General features: G+C 43.4%; 1 protein-coding gene across 4 annotated transcripts; it reads left to right on the forward strand.

Annotated features, from left to right (window-relative positions):
* The first annotated feature begins 5,676 nt into the window (after positions 1–5,676).
* On the forward strand, positions 5,677–14,578 carry LOC149363433 (triple QxxK/R motif-containing protein-like). Of its 4 annotated transcripts, none has more exons than XM_089573471.1 (5): positions 5,677–5,728; positions 5,799–6,028; positions 6,445–6,540; positions 8,313–8,401; positions 12,621–14,578. In XM_089573471.1, the coding sequence occupies exons 3-5, from the start codon at positions 6,474–6,476 to the stop codon at positions 12,735–12,737; spliced, it is 273 nt and encodes a 90-aa protein (XP_089429597.1). In that variant the 5' UTR covers positions 5,677–5,728; positions 5,799–6,028; positions 6,445–6,473; the 3' UTR covers positions 12,738–14,578. The 4 variants fall into 4 exon arrangements, with proteins under 4 accessions (XP_089429597.1, XP_089429598.1, XP_089429599.1 ...); XM_089573472.1 differs by having other exon boundaries at positions 5,799–5,932; XM_089573473.1 differs by lacking the exon at positions 5,799–6,028 and having other exon boundaries at positions 5,700–5,728.
* Positions 14,579–14,893: the final 315 nt, after the last annotated feature.

Genomic DNA, 14,893 nt, shown 5'->3' on the forward strand with positions numbered 1-14,893 from the left:
GTGCGAGCAGCGCACCACGTGACTTGGTACCAAATGCATGCGCACGAATGCAAGACATATCAGTGCCACAGGCACAAGCCCATAACCGCGTCCCGGCAGAGGCAATCTTAATTGCGAATATAAGGTGGAAACTTGAAACATGGGAACATGTAAACAGTAAAGTAAAGGATGCTCGAAACAGACTATTCTAATCTAATATTCGGCGCTCGTTGCTGAGTAGCCAGCACCCAGATGTCGCCACATTTCTGCATATTTCCTCCGCAGTGCGTCGCTTCTACGTTTTAGAAAATTGTGCGTGGGTCCGCGCATGTACAGTCAGGCCGGACTGAAAAGCATGCGCTCATATGCCCTGCTTTTCTACTTTGGAGTCAGATAATAAGCGGTTTATGAATATGTTTCGGTAGACCCTTTACCCAGAAACATGAATCAGGCTAGTTATACACTGTAGCTTGAAGTATACTGGTAAAATATTTCTATTGTTCGCAGCCTCTGTTCTCGTTTCATTCCGGCATGACTCTAGCATAGATACTTGTTCGACTCTCTCGTTTTGTAGTCTAAGCCACGCAGTTGTCCCACCTATCTATTTATGAAGCTACTTTAGTGTAAGCAAACCGCAGCCGCATGTGACTGCATGGCAGCAAAACAATACGATGACCAGAAAAAAAACGCTATTTTTCCTCTCCGACGCCGAAATAATTTAAAGCGTAAAAACAAATAATTTCAAGGGAAATTCTCTGCAAAATTTTTAAACTGCTTTCGGTGATGTGACTCCCGCATCTTATTACAGAAGTCTGTAATTACCCTGACCAACCACTAGCGCGTAAACTGAAGCGAAAATCTAAGCAGACCCAGTCGTCGTCTGTGTCCTGGGTTCGTTCACAAGGGCAACTGGGGCGACTATAGTTTCGGAACGAAAAGCCGTGCCCGGTGCGCATTTAGCAACTGGTTGATCAGTGGAAAGAGAAGAGCGACAAAAGGTTTGTTGTATTGAAACCAAAAAGGAAAGCCAGTCTGTTTTTTTTAGATTAACGAAAGCACCTCACAGTTGTGACGGTTTTTAGCGCCAGTGCGAATGTAACAGAAATTCAAATATACATAGAAGTGAAATTGTAATCATATGTTGCAGGGAACTTTCTTGGTGCGGGCTCTAAGTGGCTCTTGAAGGCAAAAAGAACGTTCCATGACCTCGTCAGTGCTGGCATCGACGCAGGTCAGCGATTAAAATTCTGCAGCGACAGCTGTTATGCACCCGCTCCTCCATGGGTTTGCGTCGTCGTCATCGTCGTAGTAGTAGCAGTATGCAGTAGTCTTCGGCGAAACCGTTCAGTGCGTTGCCATGGGAACCGCTGGGAGGGTGGTTATCGTGGAAGGAGGAAGGCACGGAGTGAGTGGAGGAATCCGTAACCGGTGGATGCTTAAAACCGGAACTATCCGTAGGGTGGCTGCCATGGAGAAAAAGAGGGTATCGGTAGAGCGGATGGATCCCCAACTGGAAAATAATTACCGTGGAAGGAGGAGGATTTGGTGAGAGCGTAAAAAAGCGCAACAGGTGGGTGGCTGCCACGGGAAACAACCGTAACTACTCAGGAAGGAGAAGGTTACGGTGAAAGCATATAAATACATAACCGAAGGATGCTTACCATAAGAACCATCCGGCAAGTGGTTGCCGTGGGACGAGGAGGATGTGGCGAGAGCGCAGTATTCTCCAAACGGAGGATGGTTACTGTGATTCAGAGGGTATGGCGACAGCAGAGGAAAGCTGAATGGAAGAGTGGTTACCGAGGAAGGAGGAGTATATGGCGATAGTCTAAGGCGTAAGCTGGGAGTAGTTGCCACGGGAGCTACCTTGGGGACAATTATCTGAAGGTAGGAGAAGTAGGGTTAACGTGCAAGGAGGAAAATTTGACTAGAGCGCTGTAAATCTGATAGTTACCGTAACCAATGATAGTTACCGTAAAAAGAGGAGAGAGAATATGGGGAGAGAGAAGGAATGTACTACGGTCCATTCGGGGAAGCTGCTGCGAAACGCGCCACCCGAGGAGAGGGTCACCGATGTCGCCGCGCACCTAGAGCGACGGAATGGAGAGGAGAGGTAGTCGTAAAGCAAGTACGTTCTGGAAGCTAAAAATGGTTGCCTGCATCGGATTCGTGCAGTGTCCACATTCTAGCGCGGAGGGCCTCAGATCCTGTGTGAGGTGTCTCTAATTAGTACTTGATTAAGTCTCGTGTACTCTGACGCAGGGGCGTAGCCAGAGGGGTGGGGATGGGGGGGGGGGGGGGGCGCTTATGTGGCTTCACCCCCCCCCCCCCCCCCCCCCCGCCCCGAAATAATTTCGAACTGTCACCGGCCACAGCATGGCCCAAGTACATATCGCGACTTCTGCTATCATAGTTTTGTTCTTGCCTGGATCATCTGTCTTTCCGTGTGCAAAGATTACTTTCTGTGATTGCGCAAGATATTTATTTGCCTCTTTTAACGCATTATATACTGTGACTTTTGCTTAGATACGTAGATTTAATGAAGACATACGTGCATTTAAATATGTTGTTGCGAGGTTTTGTGTACACATACAGCGACTTTGTTTCCAGTGACACTTTTTTGTCTTTTATCAAGTTGTATCTTCGCATTTCTAATACTCCGTTTTATCTTCGCACTTATATATTTTGCAGACCTCCTAGTTTATACATGGGCTCGATGTTGCGACTAAACTTTTGGTGCAATTACTTGCAGTAGATGACCGGTGAAAGCTGCTGTTGCGGAGTACACTGGAACGAAGGACAGCGTCAGAGATTTTTCCTTGGCCGTTGCATATGTACAAAAATGTAAGGGCTTTTGAAAGGCAAAGATTCATTAAAATATTTGTCTTCCAAAGGTTGAGAATTGGGCGAGTTGGTATGAATTCATGCTTTCTCTGCTGTGACGCTGTGCTGTGGACTGCGCATGTAAACGTTGGTTTTTTCTATATATTTTGCGCTTCTAATAAATTTCGTCCGTTGTTCGTGAGCACTTGTGTTTTCGTCACTACGTCTTCGTCCTTGTCCTTGTGGTGCCACAGCAAAGAAGTTTGCCTTCTAGTTGCTTATTTCATGGCCTTTACGTTTTTCATATCAGCTGCATGCACTGCTTTGCTGGTTTCGCACTGATATTGTTCTAGACTGAGTGTGGTATTTTATTTACTTATTAAATACGCAAAAACATCGAAGCATTGGTATCAGTTATGTCTGCCTCGATTTTTAAGACATACGAATACATTCTTTTATTCTAAAAAAAATACATATTTCACTCGTATAGACAGTGCGTAGCGTTACCTAGTACACAATGGCATGGTCAATGGCAACGCAGTTATTGTTCCTGCGTTTGATCCCTCTACAAATTCTATGAGGAGGCCGCGCTGTATCAATGGGATTAGAGATGACGTTGCTTCTGGTTTTGATGAAATTAAAGCAATGCCAATTAAACACGTGTCTGAAATCTTATCCCCCATCCTAGCAGACATAATAAATAAAATGTTTGAGACTGGAATCTTCCCTGACTCGCTCAAGATAGCTCGCATCTGTCCTATTCACAAGGGTGGCGCTGAAGGAGCCATAAGCAACTACAGGCCAATCTCGGTCCTGCCTGTTCTATCGAAAGTATTCGAAGGGGTCATAAATATAAGACTAGAAAAATTCTTTGCGAAATATGGGGTAATAAGTGACATGCAGTTCGGATTTCAAAAAGGCAAATCTACCGAGGACGCGCTTCTCAGTATCAAGCATGATATTATACATAACTTTGAGCACAGGCTTTACACGCTAGGACTGTTTTAGATCTACGGAAAGCTTTTGACTCAGTGTGTCACGATGTGCTATTAATTAAACTAAAAAGATACGGTGTTCGCTGCGTCGTCCTTAAACTGATAGACAGTTACTTAAGCAAAAATAGGCTTCAGTATGTAAGTATCCACCAAGGAACGACTACAAAAATAGTAATTAAACAAGGTGTTCCTCAAGGCTCTATTCTTGGACCGCTATTATTCTTAGTCTATATTAATGATCTCTGTAGCATCTATAATTCTCCTAAACTAATAATGTACGCAGATGACACGAATATTTTCTTCACTGCACGTACCCTTACAGAGCTTCAGGAGATTGTTAATAAATATATGGAGTCACTTTCTGACTGGTTACATGCCAACAGGTTGCAGTTGAATACTAATAAAACCAAATATATTATATTCGCTCCAACATCGTGCTTGGGAAGTTACCGCCCTTATCTAAATGTCGGTAAATTTTTTGATAGATAGCCTCTTCCGTCAACTTGACGGTACGCAACTTCAACGTTATTGACCTCAAATTCTCGATAGCAATCTCTTTACATAGTTTTGGGCGAACAGAACTTCCCAATATGAGGTAGTTGTTAGCAAAAAGAGATTCGAAGATTGGTGGCTCAAAACTATAGGGCGGTGACGTACGGTTACAAGTTCAGGATTAAAAATTGGTCAAACGTGAAAGTCGACACAATTTATATGTAAGCAAAATTCATGAATTTATAGATAATAAATTCATAATTTTTGAAAGATTGGTTAAATAAATGCAAAGAGAGCATGATGGCACCTGCTACGATCCCTTTTCGACGAGGGGCTCTTATCATTCATACATTTATCCATACACCCTCGAAGTGGCCAAGTCAGTTTTTGAAGCGGAGTTTCCCAGCTATAGCTGGTGTGCAACGTTAGGATAATTGCAACATTGGCTAGCTCTGCGACACCGTGATCACGCAGAAAAAGGTCTATCGCTCTTGCTGCCACTATCCAGAGCTCTAGATAATACCAGTTGGGAAGCTTGATCCGCTTCAAAAAGTGACTGCATCAGGCACAACTCAAACAAGCAGCGGCACATTCTGCTCAAAGGAGGTGCTTGCAGCCAATAGCGTCGACCGACTGTCACGACGTTGCGGTGAACCTGCATGGTTAGGGCGTGGTAAATTCCCTTGAACTTGCCAGCCCCCTGCGATTTCACTCAATGAAGTTGGTTGACTCCACATTGGCTGGAGGGCCTAGCTCCTTTGATGAGCATTTGCCGCTGCATTCTTGAGTTGTATCCTACTTTAGTTCTTCGCAGAGCTCTTAGTACATACCAGTTGGGTGGTGGCGATAAACATTTTATTGAGTAATGAATGAATGAATGAATGAATGAATGAATGAATGAATGAATGAATGAATATATATGAGCTACTCCGCTTCAAAAGGTAGCCAATGTCCATGTCATGGTCCATGTGCTTATGGTGCTTACGGATGGCGGCGCCACCTGGAAGAGGCCAATAAAAACTGTTTCTTTATGTCTCCATTTTCACCTGAAAGCCTTTTTTTTTTTATTCTCTTGCTTCTTAATTTACCTCTCGACTGTCTTTTTTTCGCAATGCATCTGTTTACTGATTTCATTGCCAGGTGGTTGAGCATTTATCAACAGTCAATCAAAGCTTAGTTTACTATATTAACCACGGGTGGCGCGGCAATCCATAAACTCTCCGAATTTTGTGAACTCGCAACCTCGTGTCTTGATATGTGGACCCTATGGGAAGTTTCGCGTCCGGTAATATCAATAAGTTCTGCCATTAGCTACATCTGCCTTGCAGAGGGAATTTGCTAACATATGTCTACGTAGCTTCCGATTTCTTCTTTGTGCTTCTCTCTATGTCACTTGCCTCATATCTCTAGTGTGTGCTCAGTTTCGTGTTTCCAAACAGGTGCGCGCGGTTCTATTGTTTTTATTCCTGTCAGTACTGCTCTTGAAAACGTTTTGTTTACTTATTTCAGAATGAATCGCAGCATGTAGATTTCACCGCTGTACATTGCATGCACTGCTTCCGAGTCCGCGCTTGGTGACGGGGAAGATTCTACGTGGAGCAACCAACGCTGCGAAAGCTGGCAAAAGATAACGGCACTTCCAAGTAGGATTGTCGAGTAGCAGCTATCTCGCCGTTTCTTGAAATTTTTTGCGAGGATCAGAGAACGCGCGCGTCTTTCGCACGTCGCTGACGAGACGGGTAACGGCTTTTATATAGCATTTACTTTTGATCCCGCGGATGTGATGCACCGGCCATTCGTAGCGCTTCCGCGTATCTCGAAAGTGCGTCGTTCATATCTCATTTAATAGAAATATTGGTGCGACGTGCATCCGCGTCTTTCTTTAAATGCTTGCTCGCCTCTGCAGTACTTTTATAAAAGTTGTGTCACCTATTTATAATTGTAGAAAATTATCCCATTTCGAAATGTGTTCTCCGTTTTACATGTCAGCTTCGTACTACTGGCTTTATTTCTTCGTTTGCCATTACTTGTAACGTTCACCAGTCAGGAGCTGTAAACACAACCTTACTTTGCAGCTGCAATGCCGACGCACTATCACCCTCACATTCCTTGTTTATGTGTGGCTGAGTCGTTATGTGGTGTCGATGTATTTCAGGCTCCCGGTGTTTCAAGTACTCGGCAGGAATGGGAAGAGCGCGGAAGGACTCCTTCAACAATCAACCACCCGTTGAAGCATACCGCAAAGTCATTGGCAAGTTCATTCTACACTCCCAACTTCACCGGCTCATTGGTGGCATTTTTGTTTTTCTCCATACGTAGCATGCACTGAAAAATACATCTCTGGATAATGTAGAACAGATATAATATGGGCACTGCTGCTGGGCATTCAGTATTCGGCAAAACTTGAAAAAGTTTCCTAATACAGTGTCAGTGTAGTAATGCAAATGCTTAACATCCAGTGTCTCATTGTATCAGTAATATGTATGGACCAACTACCAAACTGATGTGGTACAGTATTTCTCAGATTGATGCTTTATTTCTGTTTATGAACCAAACCTAATTCATAGTGCAAACTATCGCAGTACATCCGTGTCACACCCTCCCCTTCTCTGTTTTCCTTAATCAGTTTAACTGGTACTCAAGTTAAGTCCCTGAAGCACATTCATGTCTAGGAACCTCTGCTCTGTATTAGTGGAGCACTTCAAAAGATGGCGCACAAGGACAGCTTGGCTAAGAAATGCATAAGTTATGTGTGCATCCTTATTTCTCAATACATGACTGATAGGCCTGCTTACGTGGTAACAGAGGACAGCAATACTACATTGCACAGTGTCGCTCATTCATAGCATTCATAGCACAAAATTTTCATTCCTTCCCTTCTTAACTTCTGTCTAATGAACCTCAAAAGGCAGATGCTGAGATTAGGCGAGAACTTCATGTGCATTGTGTAATTTGCATATCAGGCTTTGGATATGCATACATTGTATGCAGCTTCAGAAAACTGCCATCTTCATTTAGAGGCTCTTTCTAATGCAGGGCTTTGCATTGTTACATTGGTTGCACAAAAAGTGGGCTATAGTAGTCCTCACTATGTGCAACATCTTGCACTGAATGTAGAAAGTAGCGAGCAACCTCATGTCTTATATGCTACGAGTTTCAAGTCCATTGACGCAATTAGACATTGCACCTTGACAATCTGGCCACCTTCCTTATGGCATTCAGAATGGAATCTGCATGTTTTCCGGCATTTTTGATGAATTCTTTGTTGACTTTCTTCCTAAATTTTATGCTGTGCCTTGTCAAGATGTTTTCTTACTACAATCATCCTGCTGCATGCGGTCTCTCTCAAGCAAATTTAGAGGTTCTAGACGGCAGACAAGCGGAAAACTTGGGAACTTTACGGGACCTCCCTGGGAACTCGGCGTTTAATAAAAGCCTAGTTAAGAGCCTACTACGCTTCATTGATTTTAAAAGATGCTCCACTCTGGCAGAGAGGCGGAGCCTTTTTGTTGTGCATGGTGCATGCATACAAGCTGCTTGCCTGTCATGTGTAATACATCACCACTGGATGTGGAAATCTGCTTGCTAGCTTTTGTGATTCATCCTCAATGTCAGAGCTGTGCCAGGCCTTCATTAATGTCCTGGAAGCTCTCCCCATGGCTAATTATTACAGCAGCAGCTGAGGATACAAATAGAATGAATACCGCTAAATCAGCTTTGCACATTTCATCCTTTCTGACGTTTAAAGCTGTTGCTCTCACCCCTAGGCTTATGGTAGCATGGGCTGCAAGACCATATGCCATTGTTTACCATGCTGGGTGCCTCTGATGTTCTGTGCACTCCTTACAATACTGCAGTTGGACCCTAAATTATGAATTTTGCCTCCTACTACCGTGAGTTGGATCATGCTTAGTTTGAAGTATAGTTGTACCGTTATTATAATTTCTGCTGTGCTGGAAAAAATTTGCAGCGTACTATAGCAGACTGTTAACTGTATCAGCCTTGCTCTTCTGCTATTGACAGGAAAACAAGACTACAAGAAGTCGAAGTCGGAGCTGAAAGAATCAAAGAAGCGAGCACAAAGTAAGAAAACCAACTCTAAAACATACAAGGTGAGACTCATAATCTTCCCCTCAGTGCGAATGGCGGGGGCAACATTTTGGATTACGGTCGTTCCCCATTAATATGGATGACTTGAAATATGTACAATTTTTTCTGGGGACCAAACTTTTCCAATGTATTGGAAAATGCATTGGTTTGGTTTGGTTTTGTGGGGTGTAACGTCCCAAAGCGACTAAGGCTATGAGAGACGCCGTAGTGAAGGGCTCCGGAAATTTCGACCACCTGGGGTTCTTTAACGTGCACTGACATCGCACAGTACACGGGCCTCTAGAATTTCTCCTCCAAAGAAATTCTAGCCGCCGCGGCCGGGTTCGAACCCGCGTCTTTTGGGTCAGCAGCCGAGCACCATAGCCACTGAGCCACCGCGGCGGCAAGGAAAATGCATTGGAAGTTCGCCTTGTTAGCATGGAAACTTGCTGTCCAAGCAATAGACAGGGTGAAAATGGACGGAACCAATTGGGGCCCATGTCTTTTTACTGTGTTAATAAGAGTGATCTAAAGGAAAGCTCGATTACCTCAACCAAATGGTTCCTTTGCTATGATTTGATTGCAGAGCACCAGCAAAAGGCAGTGCGAAAGTGAGAGGCCTTAGTGACAGCCTTCTTATTTTGTCTCGTAATTGCATGCATTACAGTGGTAAAATATACAGTCAGTACGCCTTACCATTTGCATATTCCGTGAATGATTGTGAAAGAAGCTCTCGCAGCAGTCTCTGAGACGTTGAAAGATGTGTTCAGTAGCTATCAGCTGACTAGGTACAGATATGTGATACCGGTTTGAGTGACGTGAACAGTCATTAGTAAGAGCTGCGTCATAACTCCATGAGATGCCATCATGTACCTCGTGGACCGCAAGGAGCTTCAAAATGCACTACATTATTTTTTAAAAAATAATGTAGTGCATTATTACTAGCGTAATTTATGTGGATCTTTCTTAACATTGTCTAATTTCCCTTTCACTGCCACCATGATGCACAGTAGACTTTAATGGCGAATCACTTGGTGTTATTTTTAATAATTTTTCTTTTTCTTAGTGACTTGTTATTACAGACGTCTCACTTTATGAACAGTTTTGCTTGGGAACCAAAGCTGCCTCCCTTTTAATGAAGCACGACTGTAATTCAGTTTCTGAAACAGGCAGGCATGCAAGGTTCTAATAACCCAACATTGCTTTGCTTCTACTGAGCTAAATTGTGCTTATCATCTTTATTTACCCTTGGCTGTACTGAAACGTCTGCTTCAGTTATGCTGTGGGAACAAATGTTCAGGACAGGCATCAGTGAATGAAACAGTATTGCAAGTATGCACCCTTGATTAGATTTTTGCAACGTGGTGAAGCACGCATGCTTCAGGAGGCAATAAAATATATGCAAGTAGAACAAGCACCCTTAGAGCTGTTATTTGGAAGCATCGTTTTGTTGACGACGACAAAGCAGATGCACTCGCTCTTGCCTCTCATGCTCTGCTGTCGTACTCGAATGGCTGCCAGCCCTAGTCTTGGAACAGCTCCCTTGCTTACTAATTCCTGTTAATTAACCTATGTTGGCTCTACTCTCGCTGTATGGCACCTATTGGTGGAAACTGTACCACACAATGCCAACTGCATCTCAGCCCACACACTTGAAAAAAATCATTTCATCCATTGACGATTGTGCGCCTGTGGACAGTTGCGCCACTTAGCAAAAGGTGCAATTCTGTGTGTTTTCATACATGGAGATTGGCTGATCTGTCATGCAAAAAAAAAGCACAACATGCCAGTCAGTTTCTTTGGAGACAAGTGTGACCGCAGTTAGTGCAGCCAGCTAATATAGTGGTTTTATCACGTTTGACCATATGTCCATGTGCATAAATAGTTGTAATGCGCGGCAGCACTTGGGTAACCTCTGAGCAGAGTAACTACAATTGCTGAGCAGCTAAGACATCCTGCTTCATTAGCTGAGGCATCCGTAACGTCAGTGTAACAGTGCCTTGTGAGCTATCATGGCTGCATTATGGTATATTACAACCGGAACAATTTTTGTGTGTAGTAGGATCGAGGTAATTTATACCTTGGGAGCAGCAGGTTTCCTTTTTTTTTTTATCGTCATAAAGATTTCTGTAAATATTGCACCCCTCAAAACAAGCCGTTAATTAAATGGCTAGATGCATCGCAGTACTGTTGAGTTATCTTCTACAGCACACCACAGAAAACAAGGAAATAAGAAAGGGATGTGAGACAAAGGGTTGCGTTACATTTCTGCTGTCTTCATAAGTTATATTGTCTTCTGTTGATCCTCTTCGTATTGACTGTGTATGTATTTATCAAACTGCTACCAGTCTCTGCAGTGCAAGCCTATGTAATACTTCTTAGAAATGAAATACATGGAGAATTCTTCAACAAGGAAACAACACACTTTCAAGGGCACATTTACCTAACATGTTAGGTAAATATACCTAACATGTTAGGTAAATGACTTAAAAATTCATAGAAGGTACAGAAATCTTGAGCTACTTTTTTATGTTGTTGTTGTTGTTGTTGTGAGCAGCTGGCCTAGAAATGGGAGCTACCTATGTTCCTCTAAGTTCTGAGAAAGCTGTCCACAGGCAGATATTGCCAAAACTACAGCTCAGGGTTCCCTCCAAATGCAGGTCTCACATTGCCGTTTTTCTTTTCCAAATATATTCTCTGATTTGGCACACGTAATCAAGGTACAGTAGAAGAAATCACTGTTTTTAGAGTGAAACTTACCTCAACTGGTACTTTATTTGGAGACTAAAGGTTTGTGGTAGGCCTCCAATATTAGCAGTTGTGACCAGACTGAAAGCAGGCACAACACTACGAGAGTCTTTGTTTTTCAGGCAGACTTTATCCTGCATAAATAAGAGTTGACTGGGGGCCAACAACATTAATGTTGCATCATGCTTTTGTCTCCTTGGTGCAAAGGTCTATTCAATGTCAGACAGACTGTGCTCAGAAAAAGACTCCTAGGCTTCTTGCCTTGCTGTGGGGTGAAGAATAGCAGTACCCCATCAGTCACGTCCGCTGGGGTAACATCTTCTCTGTACAGCTAAAAACTTCGAAAATTAGTGGGGGCAATGCTTACTATGGAGAAAGTGTGTCATGAATCTTCGGTTCTAAATCTCAAAACGGAGACAGACTTTGACGATGGCTCTGTCAGGGAAAAATTTGCAAGTACAAAGCAGGGAATCTTTTTGCACTTTCAGCATGCGGTTCACTTGCACAGATACCTAAGTTTAATTTGTACGTTGGTACCAATGTTCATACTTACAAAGGCGACCTGCGGGTCGCTTTCCCGAATTGGTCTCGTTTGGAACGAGTCTTGCCGATCTTGTCGTTCTTGACTGTTATTTGCAATACCGGCAATGAGAAGCTGGATGTGGAACAAGGTTCTGTTCACTGCAGCGGCAGTACTGGTTGGTTAGCGGGTTGCGACTCACATTCGCAAAACTGGAAAATCGAGCAGTGCGTGACCGGCCTGCGACTGTCGCTTTCCCACCAATGCGACTGTTTGCGACTCAGCATTTCTTTTCTTCATGTCACATCCCTGCAAAAACAGCTCTCTCGAATGCTAGGGCGCCATTTTCGTTTTTGTTGTTGCTGTTGTTGGTGCTGCTGCTTCGCTTCCTAACACCTAGGTGCTGCAGAGAAGCTCTTCATGACGCGTGCCCTCATGTTCGGCCGATTTGTATGTTTGCACATGTGTGGTTGGTCACTAAACATATTGTTTAGTGACCAACTCAAATTGTCGAAGTTTTAAATGTAGTATGGCCAGGAAATTGTGTTTGTGGGAATGTATTAAACGGGAGTAGGCAGTGTAACTGTATGCGACATTTTTAATGTCCGTGGTATTGAGTGTGTGTACCGTAAAATAGTATGAACCGCGAACGTATCAGCGAGATTTTACTTAACTCCCGCCTATCAGTAGAGTGACCAAGTTCGAAGTCAGTGCATTGCTACTGTCAGTTCTGGTCTTACTGTCTCTGCGAGTGCACAATATAAATTGCTGACAGAACCACCAGCTATGCACTCATTTCAGCCCCTATAGAGCTAGATGTATACTAGAACGCGCTATTATTGTTTCACCCTTTAAGGGCACTTCAGCGTATTATGCTTTCCTTGGTTGTGTAGACTGTTTATTGTCTTCTATCACATGTGGCAATATCTTAGTCATCCACTTTTGTCTGCTCCCCTGTTCCTCTGTTCATGCAGGAAATTGCCACCATGCTTGGTTTCCTGCTGGCTGTTCTGTTTGGAGGATATGCACTGTCGTATGTGTTCCTCACTGGAAATGTTCCATCACTGTGGGCCTCGGACATCACAAAATGAGGCACTGAGACTCTAGTACACTGTTGGTATGTCACCATCTAAGAAGCTGTGAAGCTGACCACTTAGGCATGACGCGTATTGTTCATATTTGGATACAAGGTACCTGGCAATGCAAATCTGCGTTTGTTGTCTAATGTAGCTTGCACAGTGGCACACAGCAGAGACTGCTCAAGGCACATATCTTTGGAACATGGTAACCAATGGTAGTGCATTTCTGCAGGTTTAATGTTGGCAGGTTTAATGTTGTTGCAATTGCCAATCTGAGGTCACTTTTATATTTGCTTTTATAGCTATCGGTAACAACGAGCCATCAAGGGCTTGCATAAATATATAACATAAATGTAGACCTGGAACTTGCCACAATCTTTTTGTTGCACAATTTTTTTTTTGGACTCATGACATGAGCAAAAACAGAAAGCCACTGTTTTTGCTTCCGGCTGACGGGCATTAAAGGGACACTGAGGAGAAATTGAAGTTGGCTTGTATCGACAGAGTACCAGCTCCTGATTACAAAAACGCCACTCATACTGACAACAAAGCTCTTGTAACGTAGAAAAGAGCAAGAACCAAAATACAGGTATCGCCGCCACAGGCCAAACTCGCAAGTACAAGCGTGATGACGTCATAGGACAAAACAGTGTTGCTAGAACCAATGGTTCTAGCAACACTAGGACCCAAGAATCCACAAATCACTGAGGCGCATCCAATGCATGCGCAAATCTCCTTGACGTCGCCAGATGGCGCCACGTGCCCGGCAGCTACGCGAGCGCCTGCAGCATCGGGACCAATCAGCGCCTGCTCCCCGGCGGTAGGCGGGCTTCCGGTATTCCGCTAACGGTAACAAGGTACACAGTATGCTAAAGGTGTCTATTTGCGAGAACTTCGTTGACGACTTTGAGAACGGGATCCATCGTAACGCTGGCAAAACGCCGGCAAAGCGAAGCATCTGTAGCGACGGCCGCAATAGCCGATAGATGCCTTCAACGTGCGGCCGGCAGTAGCTTTCTTTTCGGCTGCTGCTAGGCCGCTGTGCTGGCCGCCAGAAATCACGGAGTCTGCGTTACGTCATGTGCACGTCATGTTTCACGTCACTTAGTCCTGTGTCGTCATAGGAGAATCCCAAGTTTGAATCAGAGCGGCGGGAAAAACTTTTTCAACTTCGAATCCAAATTTCTTAGAAATAATTGCATCTTTCGCTGCCGGCCAAGTGGCAACAAAGCCATGAAATGCCGGACTATCGGATTTTGCTATAAAAAAAATATATTAATAATGCTGTCCTCACTGTCCCTTTAAGAAAATATAAATAAATTGAAACTGAATAAAAAATTTTCAGCTTAGATTGCCTGTATGCACTCTCAGCACCAAATGAAACGCTAACAAGATACTAAGTGAAACAGGAACAGCAGCAATATGTGCCGAGCATAGTTCAGCAAGACTGAATGTCAGTTGATTTCATTTTCTTTTCGGTGTCGTGAAGACAGCTGTGTGGAAGCGTTAATAGACATCCTCTGCTCTTTTTATCAACTAGCTATTATGTATTTTTATCAGCTTTTTATTACATTTCAGTTGTCCTTTTTACATTTTATTTGATGCTGACAGTACACGAAAATTTGAAAAAGGAACTCATTCAGTCTATTTGAGGATTATTTAGAGAGCACACTCTGGGCATATCTCACTCCTGCTCAAATATTTTAATGAAACTGACATGGGATTAAATTATATCGCAATGCAACATATTTGTAGTGCTAAGAAATGTATCAGCACCAGAAAGTGTTCACGTGATATCCTTCCTAATCATGTGCGGGTTTCTTCATGTCTAGCTGCTTGTTCCTAAAATAAACAGGTCTGTAATGACATGCCGTAAGTTGGTACTGTGTTGCTGTGACTTGGAGTCGTGTTCACAAGGTGACAAAATTTTTGAGTTCTGAATGGAGCATTATTTAGTTAAGGACACGGGCATAGGCAAAACTTGCTCATGGATTAATAATTGCCATAACAGTACACTTTACATATGGAAAAGTGTGTCATATACTAATAAACACATACCCAAATGTTACTGTGGCATTTTGTGTCATGGATACGACTTGTGGGACCTATGCATTTTGTGTCAAAGCACATGTGGTCACAGCACTGCCATGTTGTATATGCAAATACTT

Source organism: Amblyomma mixtum, chromosome 2, assembly GCF_055824585.1.
Source record: "Amblyomma mixtum isolate Tamu chromosome 2, ASM5582458v1, whole genome shotgun sequence".
NCBI classification, from domain to species: Eukaryota; Metazoa; Arthropoda; class Arachnida; order Ixodida; family Ixodidae; genus Amblyomma; species Amblyomma mixtum.